Source organism: Kogia breviceps, chromosome 7 (assembly GCF_026419965.1).
Source record: "Kogia breviceps isolate mKogBre1 chromosome 7, mKogBre1 haplotype 1, whole genome shotgun sequence".
In the NCBI taxonomy this organism is placed as follows: Eukaryota; Metazoa; Chordata; class Mammalia; order Artiodactyla; family Physeteridae; genus Kogia; species Kogia breviceps.
Window position 1 is genome coordinate 17,657,376 of NC_081316.1, and position 17,401 is coordinate 17,674,776.

A 17,401-nucleotide genomic window follows, 5' to 3' on the forward strand; every position below is an offset into this window, starting at 1 on the left:
TTTCTAAAAAGAGAAGTTTTATCACATGTGTATTTATTAAACAATTTGTACCTTGCTTTTTACTGGGCTTTACACAAATGGTATAATACCATTTGTAGTCTTCTGCAATTTGGCTTTATCAATGTTATGTTTTTTAAGATGGATCCACGTTGGCACTTATAACCATACGAAGTGTTTTGTATTTCTAAAATTCTTTCTAATACTTTTCTATCTCATTTGATTCTCATGCTAGACAGATGTTACTGTCTTTAATGGGAAAACTATAAATAAAACTATAAATAAACTACAGGGATTTCCCTGGTGGTGCAGTGGTTAAGAATCCGCCTGCCAATGCAGGAGACACGGGTTGGAGCCCCGGTCCGGTCCCACATGCCGTGGAGCAACTAAGCCTGTGAGCCACAACTACTGAGCCTGCACTCTCAAGCCCGTGAGCCACAACTGCTGAGCCTGTGTGCCACAACTACTGAAGCCCATGTGCCAAGAGCCCACGCTCCGCAACAAGAGAAGCCACCGCAATGAGAAGCCCACGTACTGCTACAAAGAGTAGCCCCTGCTCACTGTGACTAGAGAAAGCCGTGCACAGCAACAAAGAGCCAAAGCAGCCAAAAATAAATAAATAAATTTATATTAAAAAAAAGAAAAAGAGAAAAAAAAACCTACAGCCAGCCGCCAGGGAAGAGACTGAAAGGACTCTTCCATATAGGGAGGTACATCCATTCCTTCAAACACACCCCAGGCTGGCAGCCGGCACACACAGCACCATGTGTGAACGAGAAGAGGGCACCCCACCCCCTCTGGCCCCCGCTGGACGCAGGCCTGGCAAGCAGAGCACCCTGTCAGCCAGGGGTCCTTGTGCTCTGTACCACCTGCACGACTGTACTGGGCGGCCCTGCACACCGAGGTCTCTTGTGGCCAAGACATCACATGAGGCAAGACATGAAGGCAGCAGCCCCTAGCCCTTAGGGAGCTCACACAGCTCAAGAAGGGGAGCCCTTCCACAAGCAGGAACACAGGCCAGCAAGGCTCAGCATCTCCACCCAAATGAGCCGGTCACCAAGCCCAGAGTTGCCCCCCCACACTCAACTTTATAGGGAACTCCTGAGGCTCAAAGCCCTCTTCGGGGCTCGGGGCTCAGGGCACGGGGCACAGGGCGGGGGCTATGCACACAGAACTCGAAACGAGGCACACTGGCGGATGGTAGGGCAACACTAACAACGCCTCAGCACAGCAGGGAAGGGAAAACAGTCCTGACTCCTGCAAACGGAGGATTTGAGCAAGGCCTTGAAATGTGAGCAACTTGACAGGCACATGAGGGCAGGGGAGACCCTAAAGTGAGGGGGGCAGGGGAGACAAGGGGAAGAACAGTGGTGGCGCCCGCAGGGCAAAGACCAGACACATGGCACAGTGCGGGCAGGGCCGCGTCCTGCAGCGAGTTCTATAACCAAGGCACAGAAGTTGTTAGGTTTCACAAACAGGCCTCCTTGGAGATTCTGGGGGTTCGGTCCCAGACCAGCACAGTAAAGCGACCGCAACAAAGCGAGTCACGTGAACTTTTTGGTTTCCCAGCGTGCACAAAAGTAATGTTTACACTATACTGCGGTCTATTAAGTGGCAATAACATTATGTCTCAAAAAACAATGTACATACCTTAATTAAAAAATATCTTATTGCTCAGAAACGCTAACCATTGTCTGACAATGCAGGGCCACCACAGACCTTCTATTTGTAAAAACCCAGCATCTGCGAAGCTCAGTTAAACAAGGTCTGCCTGCATGTTTCTGAATGGATGAACGTATCTTTGCAGGAAAGACAGAGGTTTTGATGTAAATTCAAGAGAAATTTTGTTTTTCTTTACTTCTGTGATAACATAGGCCACATTTACTATTTCGGACCACAGCGCCTCGGGCTTCTGCAGTGACGGTGACGAGACAGACTCCGTCTTCTCGCTGTGGCTCCCGTCACCTGACCAGCCTTCCGCACATCTTACCGGGATAAACTGCTCCAGGCGGCCTTGGGGGAAGATGCCAAAGAGCTTTGGCCCCAGCGACCTCTCTGCGAGGATGGCAAACATAACGCTCTCCAGAACCATGGCCTCGGCGCCCTGAAACAGATGGCAACACACCAGCTGGTTACGGAGTGTGGACCACGCACTGGGCATCAGCAGTCCTTGCACACGAGCCATTTCACCCACTCCCACAGCAACCCCGACTGCACACCATCATCATTATTTTTACCAATTGTTGTTTTTATTACCACTGTCCCCACTTTAAATACAAAGAAACAGATCTGTAAACTTCAGGATCCATGCTGGCAAACATCACACTGTATTGATGAGATTTAAAATTCAAGTTGAATTTAGGTCACTGGTTCCAAAAATAGAACAGTATCAATATTTTATCGCTTCTATTTACTTTAAAACTCATATGAGTCTCACCCTTGGCATTTTATCAAAGGTCACAACAATTCCATCCATTCTGGTGACGGTCGATCTGCTTTTCGGTCGAGAGTGCCCAGGGAAAGAAAATGGTTCAAAGGGCCCTCTGCCCATGAAACTGGCCTGCGGGGTCCCCCACGGGGTGTGGGGTCCGTGCCAAAGTGCACCCTAGCACAGGGCGCTCAAGGTTTCTGTTTTCTGCTCTTATCCCCAGTCTCCCCTGTCATTTAATGTTTGTCTTCTTGTCTACACCTCTTTGACGCTCCTACGTTCCGCCTTTAGTTACTCCTAATAACGAAGTGGGAAATTCAAATCCATTCCTTAGTCCTCTTCCCTTAAGCAAGGAATTACAGCTTAAGAGTTTCCATTGGTTGGGGTGAAGGGCAGGAAGGAGCCCTGTACCCAAGCGTCTTAAGGAGCTTCTACAGATGGAGCTTCCACAGCGATGTGTTGGGAGGGGCACCAGGTGTGGTCTGGAAACACTCTCAGGTGATTCTAGGTCACCCCTTGTTCAGAAAGGGGCTGTGGGGACAGGATCTCAGATAAACATTGCTCAATAAAACAGAGCTCTTTAAAATACACTCATTTTACCAAAATGGATGGAGAGACTTAGCAGGACAAACTCATCAGGCAGGGACATGATTCTAAAGTTGGAGAGAAGAAAACAAAAAGGAAAAAGAAAAGCTACTTCTTCCAAAGGACATGGGGCCACATTAAAGTAAAAAGTAATTCAGTCACTTTTACATTTTGGGGAGAATGGGTTGGTTGGTAATCCATCCACCATCTTGTATAATCTCCACAATTATGATCTAACCATCATCACCTTGTGAGGCCCAATCTCTATTCACTAATTTGCAGTTCTGTACATATGACTGCTATGAACTGGACTGTGTCTTCCCAAAATTCAGAGGTTGAAGCCCTCACCACCAGTGCGATGCTATTTGGAGATGGGGCCTTTGGGAGGTGATGGATTTAGGTGAAGCCACGAGGGTGGAGCCCTAATGGGGTCAGTATCTCTATAAAAGGAGACCCTAGAGAGCCTGCCCTCTCTCCCTCTCTGCCACATGAGGACACGGGCAGAAGATGGCATCTACAAGGCAGGAAGGGGCCGTCACCAGAACCTGGCCGTGTTGGCACCCTGCCCTTGGACCTCTGACCTCCAGCCTCCAGAACTATGAAGAATAAACCCAGGTAGCTTTTTGTGGCAGCCCGAGCACACTAAGACAACGACAATCCAGACACAGCACTGATCCATCAAGTTAAAGGATTTTAGGAAGACTTCGACCAGATGGGTTTTATTTCTTAAACACTTAGAGAATGAGAACTAATTCCTAACAGCTCTATTGAGCTGGCAAAATGTTTTCACTCACTCATCTGACCTCACGGCAAACCTAGGCAGGAGGTACGGTCAGTGCTGGCCCCATTTACCTCAACTCCGGCCTCAGAGACACCCCACGCGAAGCGAACCCTCTGCTGCCGCCCGCCCAAGCGATTGGAGGCTGGCATCGTGGATGAGGAGGTGCCAGGCTCGGCCCAGACCAGGCCGTCTGTGGGCAGTGGCTCTTGGCAGCCCCTTGCCCTCTGTACAGTCTCCCACCTCAAAACTCCAACCCACTCTCCAACTGTTTCCAAAGAGTAGGATCGGGATCTCCTCTGTCCTACGTAGCCAGAATTTTGCCGGGATTAAAATTTGGTTTTTCAACCTTTTTCTGTGTAGAGTGACTAAGCAAGATACACACGTGCAGCCAATCCACAATGCCCTTTACGTCTGAAATGTCAAGTTCTAGACACAGACTTAATCCACAGTATGACTTCAGGAAGTGCATGTGGTACCCACGCAACGCAAAGTCTGCTGGGAGCTGACTTCACACGTGGCACTGTCACTGGTACCCAGGCCGAAGCCACACTGTCCAGGATCCTCCAGAGCAGGGTCCACCCGGTGCCAGGATGGTGGTGAGAAGATGGAAAGAGACTTAAAGAACTTTCCAATTCTCTTCAGCACTGCTCTGCACACTTGTGAACAAGAAATACCTTTGTTCTTCTGTGATATTGCAGTTCAATATTTATTCACAGTAGGGAGAAAGGGGGGTGGTGTGTGGAGGGAGGAATTTGGAGAGGAAGAAAACGAAAGAAAATGCCAAGTCACAAGCAAGAAAGATGGGTAGGTTACGAAGGACAGCAGGTATCCTCAGGTCCCCAAACCCTCAAGGAAAGCGAGCTCAGTGAAGGATGGGCGCAAGGGCGTGACCCGGTCCACCGCCCGCAGCACCCGGGCTCGGCCCCCACCATCCACCCACGGCTGGTCCTACTTTCTCAGGAGAGCAGCTCAATACCTCAACTTGAAACGAATCACGATGGCTTCAGAAATATTCATATATTCACCCCCCAAATATAACTTGGACATGTACTCTGTACCCAGCATGTGCTAAGCCCCAGGGAAACAGTAAGAACAAGACACAGGAGGCTGCTGCCCGGATAGAGCCTGCATTCCAGGGACAGAAATGGCTGGAACCGAGCAGGGCCATAGGCAGCCTGGGGCAGCCCAGAGAGGGGCAGAGGGTATCCTGACGGAGCGTGACGGGGTGGCCACCCCCAAGCAGATACGGTGACCATGACGGGGGCCGATGCGCGGAGCAGAAGAACCGAGGAAGAAGAGGACCAGATCAGCCCGGAGAAGCTGCTGGGGCTGCCGCGGGGTCTAGGCCAGATACAAAGTCCTCGGCATACGCACAGCGTTAAAGCTAACGAGCTGGCGGAAGAGGGGGAAGCAGGCAGGAGCCTGAGGACGCCCAGCACCTACAGCAATGTTTCCAACCGACTTGCCTACAGCAAGAAACACATTTTACACGGCAACCTAACACCCCGATGTAGCCAGGGCAGCAGGAGGGGAACCAGGGCAGTCGGTAGTGTGGGAGGCGAAGACGCCTGCTGTCAGGGCGGGCGACAGCGTGTCTTGTGTCAAACGCTGTGGAGACAGCAAACTGGGGACAGAGGAAAGTGGGCCCTGGATTTGGCAACACAGAAGTTGCCATTGACAGAACCAAGAGTGGCTCCGGGAGCAACGGGGACAGGGTCAGACAGAGACCCTGGCAGAGCGGGCAGAAGAGGGGGAGGGTTAGACTGACTTCTCACTTCATCTGTGTGGTTTTCCTCCTTTAAAAAGTCCAGCAATAGGGCTTCCCTGGTGGCGCCGTGGTTGACAGTCCACCTGCCGATGCAGGGGACGCGGGTTCACGCCCCGGTCTGGGAGGATCCCACGTGCCGCGGAGCGGCTGGGCCCATGAGTCATGGCTGCTGAGCCTGCACGTCCGGAGCCCGTGCTCCGCCACGGGAGAGGCCACAACAGTGAGAGGCCCGCGCACGGCAAAAAAAAAAAAGAGGCTCAAAGAACACAAACCACCTTCCCCATTCTGACAGCCAACTGCCCACCTTCTGACGCAGAGGATCAAAAACAAAATCACAGCACCTACTACAGTTGCCTGCTGGGCCCCGAGCAGAGATCAGCCGGTGCAGGAGGAGGAGGTGGCGTGGCAGTGACGCACAGGTCCCCGGCGGTGAGGGCACGTCGGACTAATGAGAGGAGGGGACAGAAGAGTGCGCACAAGCAGCGGGACCCCGCCCTGAGTTTAGAATCTCACAAGAACAGGCAGACGCTAACACGTAATACGGAAACTGACAGCCACGGAAAGTGTAAAGGAGAGGCACTGAGTGCTGCAGGAGCACGGATGGAGGAACAAACCTAGATGAGAGAGCAGGAAGGGGCTCCCTGTGGAAGGAACCTGGGAGCTGAGATCCCAATTGTGAGTAGCAGTTGGGGGGAGTGGTGCAGATTGAAAAGCAGAGCATTCCAGCCAGAAGCAGCAGCATCTGCAAAGGCCCCGTGGCAGGAAGGAAACCACACAGCTTAGGGCCACACGGCTGGAGAGCTGGGAAGGGGGAGGGCGTTATGAGATGAGACCGGGAAGCTCGGCGGGGGTCAGGCTGCCGGGACCTGGCAGGATAAAGCCCACCTAACTGGGACCAGGGCAGAGAGCCACCACCGAAGGATTGTAAGCAAGAGGCTAACATGATCGGATGAGCAGCTCAAAAGCTGGCTCTGGCAAAGACGAAGGGAATGGTCTGCAGGAAGAAAGAGTGGAAGTGGAAGCCCAGGGAGGGGCTGGTGGCAGCTTGGACTACGCAGGTGCACAGTCCAGATGGAGAGAAAGTAGACAGATCCAAGATACGGTTCAAAGGAAAACCACCAACAGACTTGTGGATGGGACACGGGGGTGAGGGGACGAGGGTACAGAAGGTGACTCCCTGCTTCCTGGCCTGCCCAGAAGGTCCGGATTTAGATTTTGCTGTTTGGAGGGGTGGGGAGAGTATGGGTTCAGTCTTGGACCTGATGAGACACCCCAGGAGACGGGTAGCAGCTACTGTTAGTTCCAAGAAGGGCTGGGGGCTGGAGGAGCTGCAGACCCTTGGCCCCTAAGAGAAATGCAAGGACCAGCTTTGGATCAGGTGGCCTGGTAAGGCGGGGGGTGGAAACAGGGCCTCAGGCCTGGGGACTCTGAGTACTTAAGACCATCGGAGAATGAGCCCACAAAGGAGGCAAGGAGGGGTGCAGGAAACGAGGGGCCTTTACTTCGTGTCCCTGTGTCCTGGCCGCCTTAGCTGCTAAGAAGTCCAGATAAAACGAGAGCTGGAAACACACTTCAGATTTAGCGACATGGAGGTCCTAGTGACCCAACAGTTTCAACTCCCAGGAAGGACGAAAGTCTATACACAAAGGGCCCAGGAGGCTGAAGACAGAACGTCAGTCACCTCCCACTGACAGCTTCTCGGTCAGCGTCACCCCAGAGAGCACACATTCCAGATCCTCTAGACCACGGTCTCCGGAGCAGGGCCTATGCAAAACATCCACGGAACCGCAAGGAAAAAACAGCAGCGCTTTTATTCCTTTATATGATCTCACCTCTTTTACATTTCTATTTCTTGATCACTTTAATAATTCGTATACAATTAGTAAAAACCAGTGTATTTACATGTGTTGATATTACGGGGTGTGTGGTGTGTATGCTACACACGCACACCCACATACTCCCCCCGTTATACACAAACCTCCACACACCAGGGGAGTGTGCTCAAAAGTTGTTCCCTCCCTGGAGTGTGGAGATCACTACTCCAGACGCCCCACCTCTGAGCCTCAAAGAGGGGGCAGGTGCTCTTGACCTTAAGCTCTTCTGAATATACGCACTTCTGAGTGAAATTTCGTATTTTAGGAAGAAGCCTGTGGGAGCCAGGTACCACGCAGAGGGAAAAAACACTCCTGCCTGCCCCGGGGAAGGGCAGGCACTGAGACGCCTGGGCAGTGACAGACTACCTCCACATCAGAGTATCACGCACGCAGTTCACCCCAAGTCGCCATCTCCTAGCACCCCAAATGCTGTTCATATCACCCTAAAGGCACAACGTCCACTCCCTACACCCTCATTAGGAAATGGAACACAGACTGTTCGCTGGGTCTCACTGTGGCGGCTCCCAGTACCCCCAGAGCCCCTCCTCTGGGACACACAGCAGGACTCCAGGGCAGGAAGGGGCGCTGCCAGAGCAAAGGGGGCAAGGCTGCCCACCACCAGCTCACACCTCACACAAATGCAGAACGGACTGAATTACTTACTTGAAATTCATTGTCTTTCTGAGCTTGTTCGGATCCCTCCTTATTACAGGACCGCTACGAATGAGAAAAAGCAAACACTTCCAGTGAGATGGGGAACACTGAGCAGACACTAACTTTGCAACCATCAGAACAGTCAGGGTTTACAAAACATCACAGATCTTTAGCGAGTGTTTCTCAGCGCAGTCTAAACGCACCACCAGTGTCCCACACTAGGACCAACACCTGAGGAAGCACTTCATTTCTTTACGAGAAAAGGGATGTGCTGTCGAGACCACGCAGCTGTGAGCCTCACCACCATCCCGAGTACCTTTCACAATTTCATTGCTGGAGGAAAGTCAGTGGAGGCCGCTCTCCCAATCAGGCCTCCTCAAGATAAGCGCTGGGCCGGCTTATCTTGTTTAGCCAGGTGGGTCTTTTGAGGCAACGCCAGCCCCAGGAAAGCGCTGTCCTGCAAGGGCAGGGGGCGCACATGGGCTCGCGGCCGCCGAGGTCAGCACAGGGTGGACGAGGGTGCTCTGTGTGGGCAGGAGGCCCGGCACCCGGTCTGCGCAGCCGAGCCTGATCATCAGGGCACCACTAGCTCAGCGTGGAGTCTTCCTCCACCCAAGAGAGGCCTGTGCCAGTTTAATAAAGGCCCAAACTTATTTCGTATGTTAACGTATTGAGAGATACTTTCATCACTTTCCTCAATGAAATTGCAAATTATTGGTAACCAGGATTCAGTCAATAACACACCTCAACCACGAACTACCATAAGCAACTCTCTGGCCACATCCTTTCTTCATGGCAGATCGTATCTTTTAAAAGCAACCCCCCACCCCAAGTGCTTTAAAAACCTTCATACATGTCCTGTCAAAATTTTATACTCAAATATTGCCCCTAGAAAAATGTTACTTGTTAAAATTAAACTAAGTCTGCTTACGTCAGACACAGAAGCCCATAAAGGAAGCTCTTTAAAAATGTTAAGGTAAAAGATTCTTGAACATCCCATGAAAAACATACCTTTCCATTCCACAGCTTTATCAAAAATACCTGTACCAAGGGTAGAAAGTGTGGACAGGAAAAAAAAATGCCACGTTAAGCACCACCAGCTACTCTAGCATCATTCAAAACACCTAAGCGGTTTAAAGCGACAGCTCCCATCCATCATACACGGAAATGACATCCCACAGACATTTAATGTTTTGTATAAACAGTACATGTTCTAGTTTACTCGATATAAAAGTAAACAAAATAAATATCCACGTTCATATGAGGTTATCTGCAAAAGATCTGCACTTATACATGCTCAATAATATCTTTAACACACAGTTAAGTACACTTTGTACAAAGTACAGAAAGTACAAATGGGGGATATATGATATTTTCATTTGTGTAATCTGCATTTCTCTGATGAAAAGATGTTACAGGTTAAATCCCGTTACAATGAAAGCTACAAAATGAAAATACTACAGAAATACTCTTGGACTTCTGCTGATGGCTTGATGTAGGGTGTGATTAAAAACCCTCGGGAGGAGTATCTAGGTACCACGGAAGCGCCACTCCTTCCTTAACTCCGAAATGCCCTCCTGACTGCACTGTGGCCTTGGACCTTCCCCTCAGTTGCCCCCTCTCCCCAGCGGCCTACAAGTTCCTGGTGAACAGGGGCCCCGTCTTCTCTTTACTGTTGGCTCCCCGCTATCCTGGCGCTCACTACACTTTGTGGCCGGCAGAACCAAATAGACACTCCTGCGCCGGGAAGCTCACGGAGCAACCAAGGGCGATGGGCAGACTTACACCTGTGACCCCGGTCGTGGGGGAACTGGCAACAGTGTCAGTCAGAACGCCCGATGGGGCTGAAATGTCGCCCAAAGAGTAAATCCTTGTGCTTTTTCTCCCCAAAGACAGTTAAGAACCAAAAAAAGTTCTATAATCTGATATACTGCATATATATGTATATATATATTTTTTATTTTGATACTTTGTAGGAAAAGACAAACAAGGAATTTGGATATCCTACCGAAATTTGTTGTAACGGGATTTGACCTGTACAAAATTCTAGATGACTATGGTTATTCCTATGCTGTTATTACTTGAACTGTATCTTCTTAGGGAGATACAGTTAAGGGGTTACTTCGCCAGCAGAAGTTCCCTTTCCCTTGTCTAATGGTGCTCTCAAAGCCAGCAAGTCACCTCATCCAAGTTACAAACTGGCTTGCTTCCGAGGCCATTCCTTTTTAACATATTAGCACTGTTAGGTAGAAATAAATTCTATCAATAATTTCCCCACCCCCAAGTGAATGCATTATTTATCCCATCAGAGCACCATCAGGAAGGCAAGATGGACTTCTGCCATACCCAGCCCTCTGTTCTGTTTCCTCAGTACAGAATGTTCAGGTTCCCTCAATCCTGTAGGTAAGAAGGGCAAGACCAGGAAATCGCAAACCAAGCGGACTGAATATTCACGGAAAGGTGAGAGAAGCAGCCTCCTGCAGAGGTAAGCCAACAAGAGAGAGTGGCCAAAAAAGAGTGAGAGGACTGTTTTGTCCAGGAAGAAAGGAGGTAAAATATAACTTGGAATCTATGGGATTTTAATTCAGAGGCACAAATTTATTTGAAGCAGATATTAAAATATATTGTACAAGTATTTAACATGACTCCAAATTCTTCACCAACTAACTTGTACATTAATAAAACTTAGCTTTCAATAAGTTATAAAATAAAGGTAAAAAATTTTAACATTTACTAGAAATTTGGACACTAACTGGTTATTTAATATTAAATAATTATTTAAAATTTTAATGTGGGGCTTCCCTGGTGGCGCAGTGGTTGAGAATCCGCCTGCCAATGCAGGGAACATGGGTTCGTGCCCCGGTCCGGGAAGATCCCACATGCCGCGGGGCAGCTGGGCCCATGAGCCATGGCCGCTGAGCCTGCGCATCCGGAGCCTGTGCTCCCGCAACGGCAGAGGCCACAGCAGTGAGAGGCCCGTGTACCACAAAAAAAAAAAATTTTAATGTGAACACTAATGTAGTCATGTTTTTTTAAAATCAGCTTATATAGGTAGAGACTGAAACCGTCATGGAAGAAATAGTACAAAATCTGGAATAACCCTGGAGAATGAATGAAGGTAAAGACAAAAGAAAGCTGGTCAGAGAGAAAGATGGATACTGGGTACCTGGGGTTCATTATGCTCTTCTGGTCTACTTTTGTGTGCATCTGAAATTCTCCATAATAAAATGTTTTTAAAAATAAACGCTAAAACTTCAACAAGTCAGAATGTATCCCACATGCTTAAGACAACGCCCAACTCTGTAAATATACTAAAAACCACTGAATGGAACACTTAAATAAGTGAATCGTATGCTACAAAGATGTCATAAAAACAAAAAAAGAAGACACCAATGGTAATAAAAATATACTGCCGCTGGCTTCCTCCCATCTTCCTCATTCTTTTCTTCCTATCTTGGGCTTAGTTTTCAAGAGAATCTACAATTATTCACTATAACTCATATATTCATTAGCTGTGCTGTAGCAAATAGGCTAAAGTGGTAACAGTAATAAAGGGGGTGTGGCTGATATTTTGTTTTAAAGTTATAGAAGAGTTCAAAAGAGGAAACAGATCTGTGATTGACCAAGCACTTGTAAATTTAAAACCTAAGTTCCTGCGCTTCCCTGGTGGCACAGTGGTTGGGGGTCCGCCTGCTGATGCGGGGGACGCGGGTTCATGCCCCGGTCTGGGGGGATCCCGTATGCCGTGGAGCGGCTTGGCCCGTGGTCCATGGCCGCTGGGCCTGCGCGTCTGGAGCCTGTGCTCCGCAGCGGGAGGGGCCGCAGCGGGAGGGGCCACAGCGGTGAGAGGCCCGTGTACCGCAAAAAAAAAAAAAAAATAAGTAAAACCTAAGCTCCTAAAAGCCTGAACTCTATTAGCTAGGGCCATTGGTCCCCAAACTCTTTGGTACCAGGGACTGGCTTCGTGGAAGACGATTTTTCCACAGACCAGGGGTGGGAGCAATGGTTCAGGCATAATGTGAGCGACAGGGAGCGATGGGGGACAGCAGGGCCCACCTCCTGCTGTGCGGCCCGGTTCCTAATAGCACTGGTCCACAGCTGGAGGTTGGGGACCCCTGAGCTAAGGCAGTAAGATGAGAGAAAAGAGGATTCTGACTTTTTACTTTACATATGCCTATACTTTAAGAAGTGTTTAAAAGTATATGTTACTTTGACAATAAATCTATTTGGTACAAGGTTTCAAATGTTACTTTTCTGGCAAAATTGCATTTAGAGGTTTTTAGAGGTTTTTGTACTTTAAAGAAGACTATGAAAAAAGTAAGTTACCTGATATTCCACAATATAACAGGCTTATTTCTGTAAATTTGTTTAAGCCAAATAAACTCTCATCGCTTGGCCAGTTCTTAACAAAAGATTCTGCTAATGCTGAGGGAACTAGTTTTATGATTAAACTACTTTAATAAAACCATATTTGTGGGGCTTCCCTGGTGGCGCAGTGGTTGAGAGTCCGCCTGCCGATGCAGGGGACACGGGTTTGTGCCCCATTCCGGGGAGATCCCACATGCCGCGGAGCGGCTGGGCCCGTGAGCCATGGCCGCTGAGCCTGCGCGTCCGGAGCCTGTGCTCCGCAACGGGAGAGGCTACAACAGAGAGAGGCCCGCGTACCGCAAAAAAGAAAAAGAAAAAAAGAAAAAAGAAAAAAACAGGAGTAAGTTGGTTGCAGCCTTGATAAAGTGCTTTGGGATCTATAAATGAGTGATTAAGAAAGAATAATCCAAATGTTAGCTAGACTCAACTTCTAGGGCACCTAAGATCTGGCCTAGGAAAATCATCCATCTCTCCACTAACCTGAGATTAACCTCCTGAGTTCAGTCCCGAGGGACTCCAGACTATCAGTGTTTATCCTGAGAGTAACAGGATGGGCTGCACTGGCCTGAATGTTCAGTAGCTGTGATGCTCGTCTGGCCCTGGAGTGACATGGGCTTCCTGACTATGCTGCCTGTGGCTCTGAAGATTCTAAGATCCACCCTGGTTATCTGACCACGTCGACTCTCTACGAGAGAAGAGGGGGTCACACCTGTCACCATCCCTGTTAACAATCGATCGGACTGTGTCCCACCTCTCAGGTAAGCTGGGGCAGGAAAGGGTGAGAATCCTGACTCCCTAGAATGCACAGCAGTCATGTGGTTCTTTCTCAAGTTTTCTTCTCAATATCACGGACCCTAGCCTTCCTGCTTCCCGATCTCTATGAAAACATTCTACATTTATTGCTTTCGTGGCTTCTTACAGCCTTTTCTGAAAATATTTTATAGGACACATTAAAATGTGAGATGACAATGCAATGATTTAAAGTATAGCTTATGTGATTACCTAGTGAACACATATGGATTACGAGAACTTAAATAGACAAATGATTCCTAACGTTTTACTGGACAAATGATTTCTAACATTTTTCTAGAGTATGTTCGATCTACCCAAGGACCAATCTAAGACAATGTGATCCTGTTGAACTTCACAAAATCGGATGCCTTGATGAACATCAAGAGGAGACTAGAATGTCCAAAAGGCTCTAGGCAGACATGAACTAGGAGAAAGACAGGTGAGTGGAAGTCCAGGTAAAGAAGGCGCCTTTCAGGACCTTCTCTAAATTGAGGTCTGATCCAGGGTAACCTGAGGCCCCAAGACTCCAAAGGCTTCTGAGTTCCTTCGGCATGAGCACCCCAAGGGTTGACTTGTAAGCAACACGTCTCCAGGAAGAGCGCCTTCGCTTCTCCAGCCTGTGTCCTTCCACATCAGATCAGCACTGCTGAGCTTCATAAAGGCACAGGGTGGGGGAGAAGGACACTAAATGATTAGGACAGAAAAGGAAGTTTCTAACTCTAACCAACATATCAGTATGTACATGGCATTTCCTTAAGGCTGAACGTGGTATGAAGGAAGAAGCAGCTAAATACTTCAAATGAATTTTCAACTTGAGGCCCATAAATTTCTAAAATTATGAAATGTTTGTCATTTTCTACTGAGGAAACAGAAGAAAGGGTCTGATCTGCTTTGGACCAAAAAAAAAAAACCAAAAAAACAAAAAACCCAAAGTGATATATTCAACATTCTGAAATCTTAACTACTGTACCTCTTTAAGCAAGCACAAACTGTAGCTGGTGCTACTTAACATAAGCATTACAACTTTGTTTGTAAAAAACATTTCTTGAAACCAAGAACTAAAAGAAAGAAATTAAAGCTGTAGAGAATGCTCCAACTTCAGAGGACTCATACTATACCGTGAATCGTGTCTGTCACCTGGAAACCAGAGTGCTCCAGGCACGATCGCATGGACAAGCCTGCAGCAGAGAACACATGCACATACAGCTAAAGTGGTACATTACCCCCAACGCCCTTCACGCCACCCAACACAAAGACATTCCTTCCCAAGAGGGTGGGCTGCGGTCACACCAGCGTTCCAGGGACCAGAAATCTGTATTGGCTTCATGCTCTAAAGCCCAAACATTTAAGACCAGCAAGACAAAGACACTTTGCATATGTCAAAATTAGACACAGTAGTCTGTGGTTTATTTAGTTATCAAAAGAAGGCACCAAAGCAGGTACAGAAGGTGGTACCACTGTAGGTTGTAATTTGGCAACTATCTTTGGAGAGTATTAATGGAAGAAATACTAGGTTAGACCAAATGGGAACACGCAATACTAGAAACATGTTTCACTTCTGAGAGGGAGGTTTTGACTGCCTTAGAAACAGGTATAATTACACCATGCTCAACACGTACAAGGCGAGTTTTTAAAAGCAGAGTAAATTAGGTCATGATGACCTAATACAATGAGAAAAAAAAATCGAATGCACTGTGTTCAGTTAGCAGGGACATGTGCTCAGCCTCTCCGGACCGAGCAGGGCTCTGCATGGAGGAGCGGCAGCCATGCCGTCTCAGCTCCAGAGGGAAGTGCTGCAAGGAGGCAGCTTCTCAGTAGCCAAGAGTGTACTGCCAACTATCTGTAGGCTGCTCTGTAATTTATCGTGACTGAATTTTTAATTAAACTGGGGTTAAGAGAAAACAGGGAAGAAGACATTTTGTTTTCTGGATTCAAAAAAGACCGTGTCCCAAACGGTACTCTTTTGAGTCACTGATACATATCTGCGTTGTGCCTTGATGCCTTTCATTTAATTATGGTTAGTACTTCAACAAACACTAATATTAGCCTTCTACTACTCAAAGAACAAAAACAAAATTTTCCCAGACAGCACTTGAGAGATCGTTGGTGTATTATAAACGTTCATGCCTGTGAGACCGTTCAAAACGGTGAGGCCAAATCTCTCCATTCATGCAGAGAAGGGACTGGCTCGACACAGTCACTGTTCTGACCGAGGCAGGGACAAAGCCCCCTCTGAGACTTCCGCCAACTGGCACAGGTTACATTGAAAGAACAATACGTACTGACATTTGTGTCTTCCACAATTCATGATAAATAAGCAAACTGGTTATTTGTAATCAGCCAAACTTGCTTCTGGGAAAAGGCTGCTACTGGACGATGCAGAGCTCATGTTCCTTCCCAGTACCAGAAAGGAAAAAAATCAAGTTACATTGACAGCTAATTTTATCGTTTCAAGCTCTCTTCTAGCAATTATATCTCTTTCCACAATGGCAAAGGCTAAACCAGTACTTCTCAAAACTTCTACCGAGCTATGTCCCACCTGCTTTAGTCACGGATAATTTTATAGTTGAATTCGGTTTCCATCGTCTATGCAGCTAATGAGAATAACTTCCTCGTCATTAAAGTTAAAGCTGGCCTATGTGAAATAGACACTGAATTCTACTGACATTCATTGCTTTAAGATCACACCAATATTTTTATGTTTAATAATCTCCTGCAAATAAGATCGTGTGGTGTGGCAGTTTTTCGAAGCTGTGTGTGTCTTACCTTGTTTTATTCTCAAAAGGACCCATTTTTCCCCTTGTCCAACACAGGACTTTCCATATGCCCTAAAATTAACACAAATCCTAAACAAAACCTCCAGGGTACAGCTAGGAAGTCTGCTTATGTCTCATCTTATACAGAAATGGGGGGTGGCAGAGATAGCTGTTTGTGGGACAGAACTGTGGGCCTTAAACCCAGCCAGGAGGTTTTACCTTGGCCTTCTGCTACTTAACCCTTAGTGAACTGCACCAGAGAGCAGTCATTTCAGGGCTGCTATGGAAATAAAGGAAGTCAGACATCTCGCAACACCAAGATGAAGAAAAACAAGGAATTCGAGAAGCATCTCATTATTTTAAACCAACTTACTTGTAAATGACTGTAAATGTAAATCAAAAAAATACTCCTACATAATATCTGATTCTCACAGAGGTAAAAAATTCCAAAGCTGGAACGAGGAGGAGAAAGGGAAAGAAGGGACATACTAAACTAAACTAGTCTATCATGTAATTAAGCAAAACAGCTAAACATTTGGAGAAAATACCTAAGTCTGTCATTATGTGCAGCCATCAACTAACATGTTTCAGGGAAGGAGCTCATTCTAATCCACCTTGAAGGATGTGACAACTGCATTTATATGGCCAATATAGGAAATACCAAGTTACATTTGTACAAATGCACATGCATGTATAGGGATGTGTGTGTGTGCTTTCCTCTCAGTAGAGTCAAAAATAAGGAAAGCATAATGTTTGATTTGTGTGGTATTTCTGTCTTTAATCCATGCATTTATGAAAGTAATGTGACTTATTATTTGGGTTCCATAGTTGCTCAGCCACATCTCTTAATTAATGCAAATCCTGGCAAGTTACTATCAATTTTGGCCATTTTTGGTGAAAGCCCTGGCACTGTGCCATGAGAGCTCAACTTGTAAAGCACATGGCACTGCCGCCAGCCTCGAGTCTTACTGACTGCTCAGTCTCGGCCCCTTACTTTCCTTCTCTCTTAAACTGAAGTTCCCATTCGGAGTTCCTGAATTTCTTCCCCTCCTCATGTTGCCAAAGTATTCAAATGGCCAGCAGTTTACAATGGCCATTAATGTCCAAAACTCTAACTGGCAGCGAGTGCCCCTGCCAAACCCCAAAGAACTTGGGAACCAAAAATACTTGAGGCTGTAGGTTTCATGGTTTTACCAAGTTCAAACTTCAACAAAAAAGTGTACCTGAACTAGGGACTCAATCAACTGAGTAATTATGTTGAAAACATTGAGTCTCACCTATAAAGCAAAGGAACAGCTTTTTTCTAACAAAAATGAGTTTGTCGTCAGTCAGTTGTGAGACTGTCAGACGTTTGCTCAAGATCCATCTTGTCTCGTGAGCTACTTGCTTCCCTTTCTA

At 47.4% G+C, this 17,401-nt stretch overlaps 1 protein-coding gene across 4 annotated transcripts in view; it reads right to left on the minus strand.

The window, feature by feature from the left end:
* CHKA (choline kinase alpha) overlaps nt 1-17,401 on the minus strand; it is a 60,616-nt gene that overhangs the window by 17,741 nt on the left and 25,474 nt on the right. For 2 of the 4 annotated variants that reach the window (XM_067037725.1, XM_059069353.2), the window contains exons 3-4: nt 8,097-8,150; nt 1,988-2,101 (exon numbers count right to left, since the gene is read on the minus strand). In XM_067037725.1, coding sequence (XP_066893826.1) covers nt 1,988-2,101; nt 8,097-8,150 — 168 coding nt within the window. Of the gene's footprint in view, nt 1-1,987; nt 2,102-8,096; nt 8,151-9,098; nt 9,129-17,401 lie in introns of all 4 variants that reach the window. The other 2 variants (XM_067037728.1, XM_067037727.1) reach the window with 2 other exon arrangements.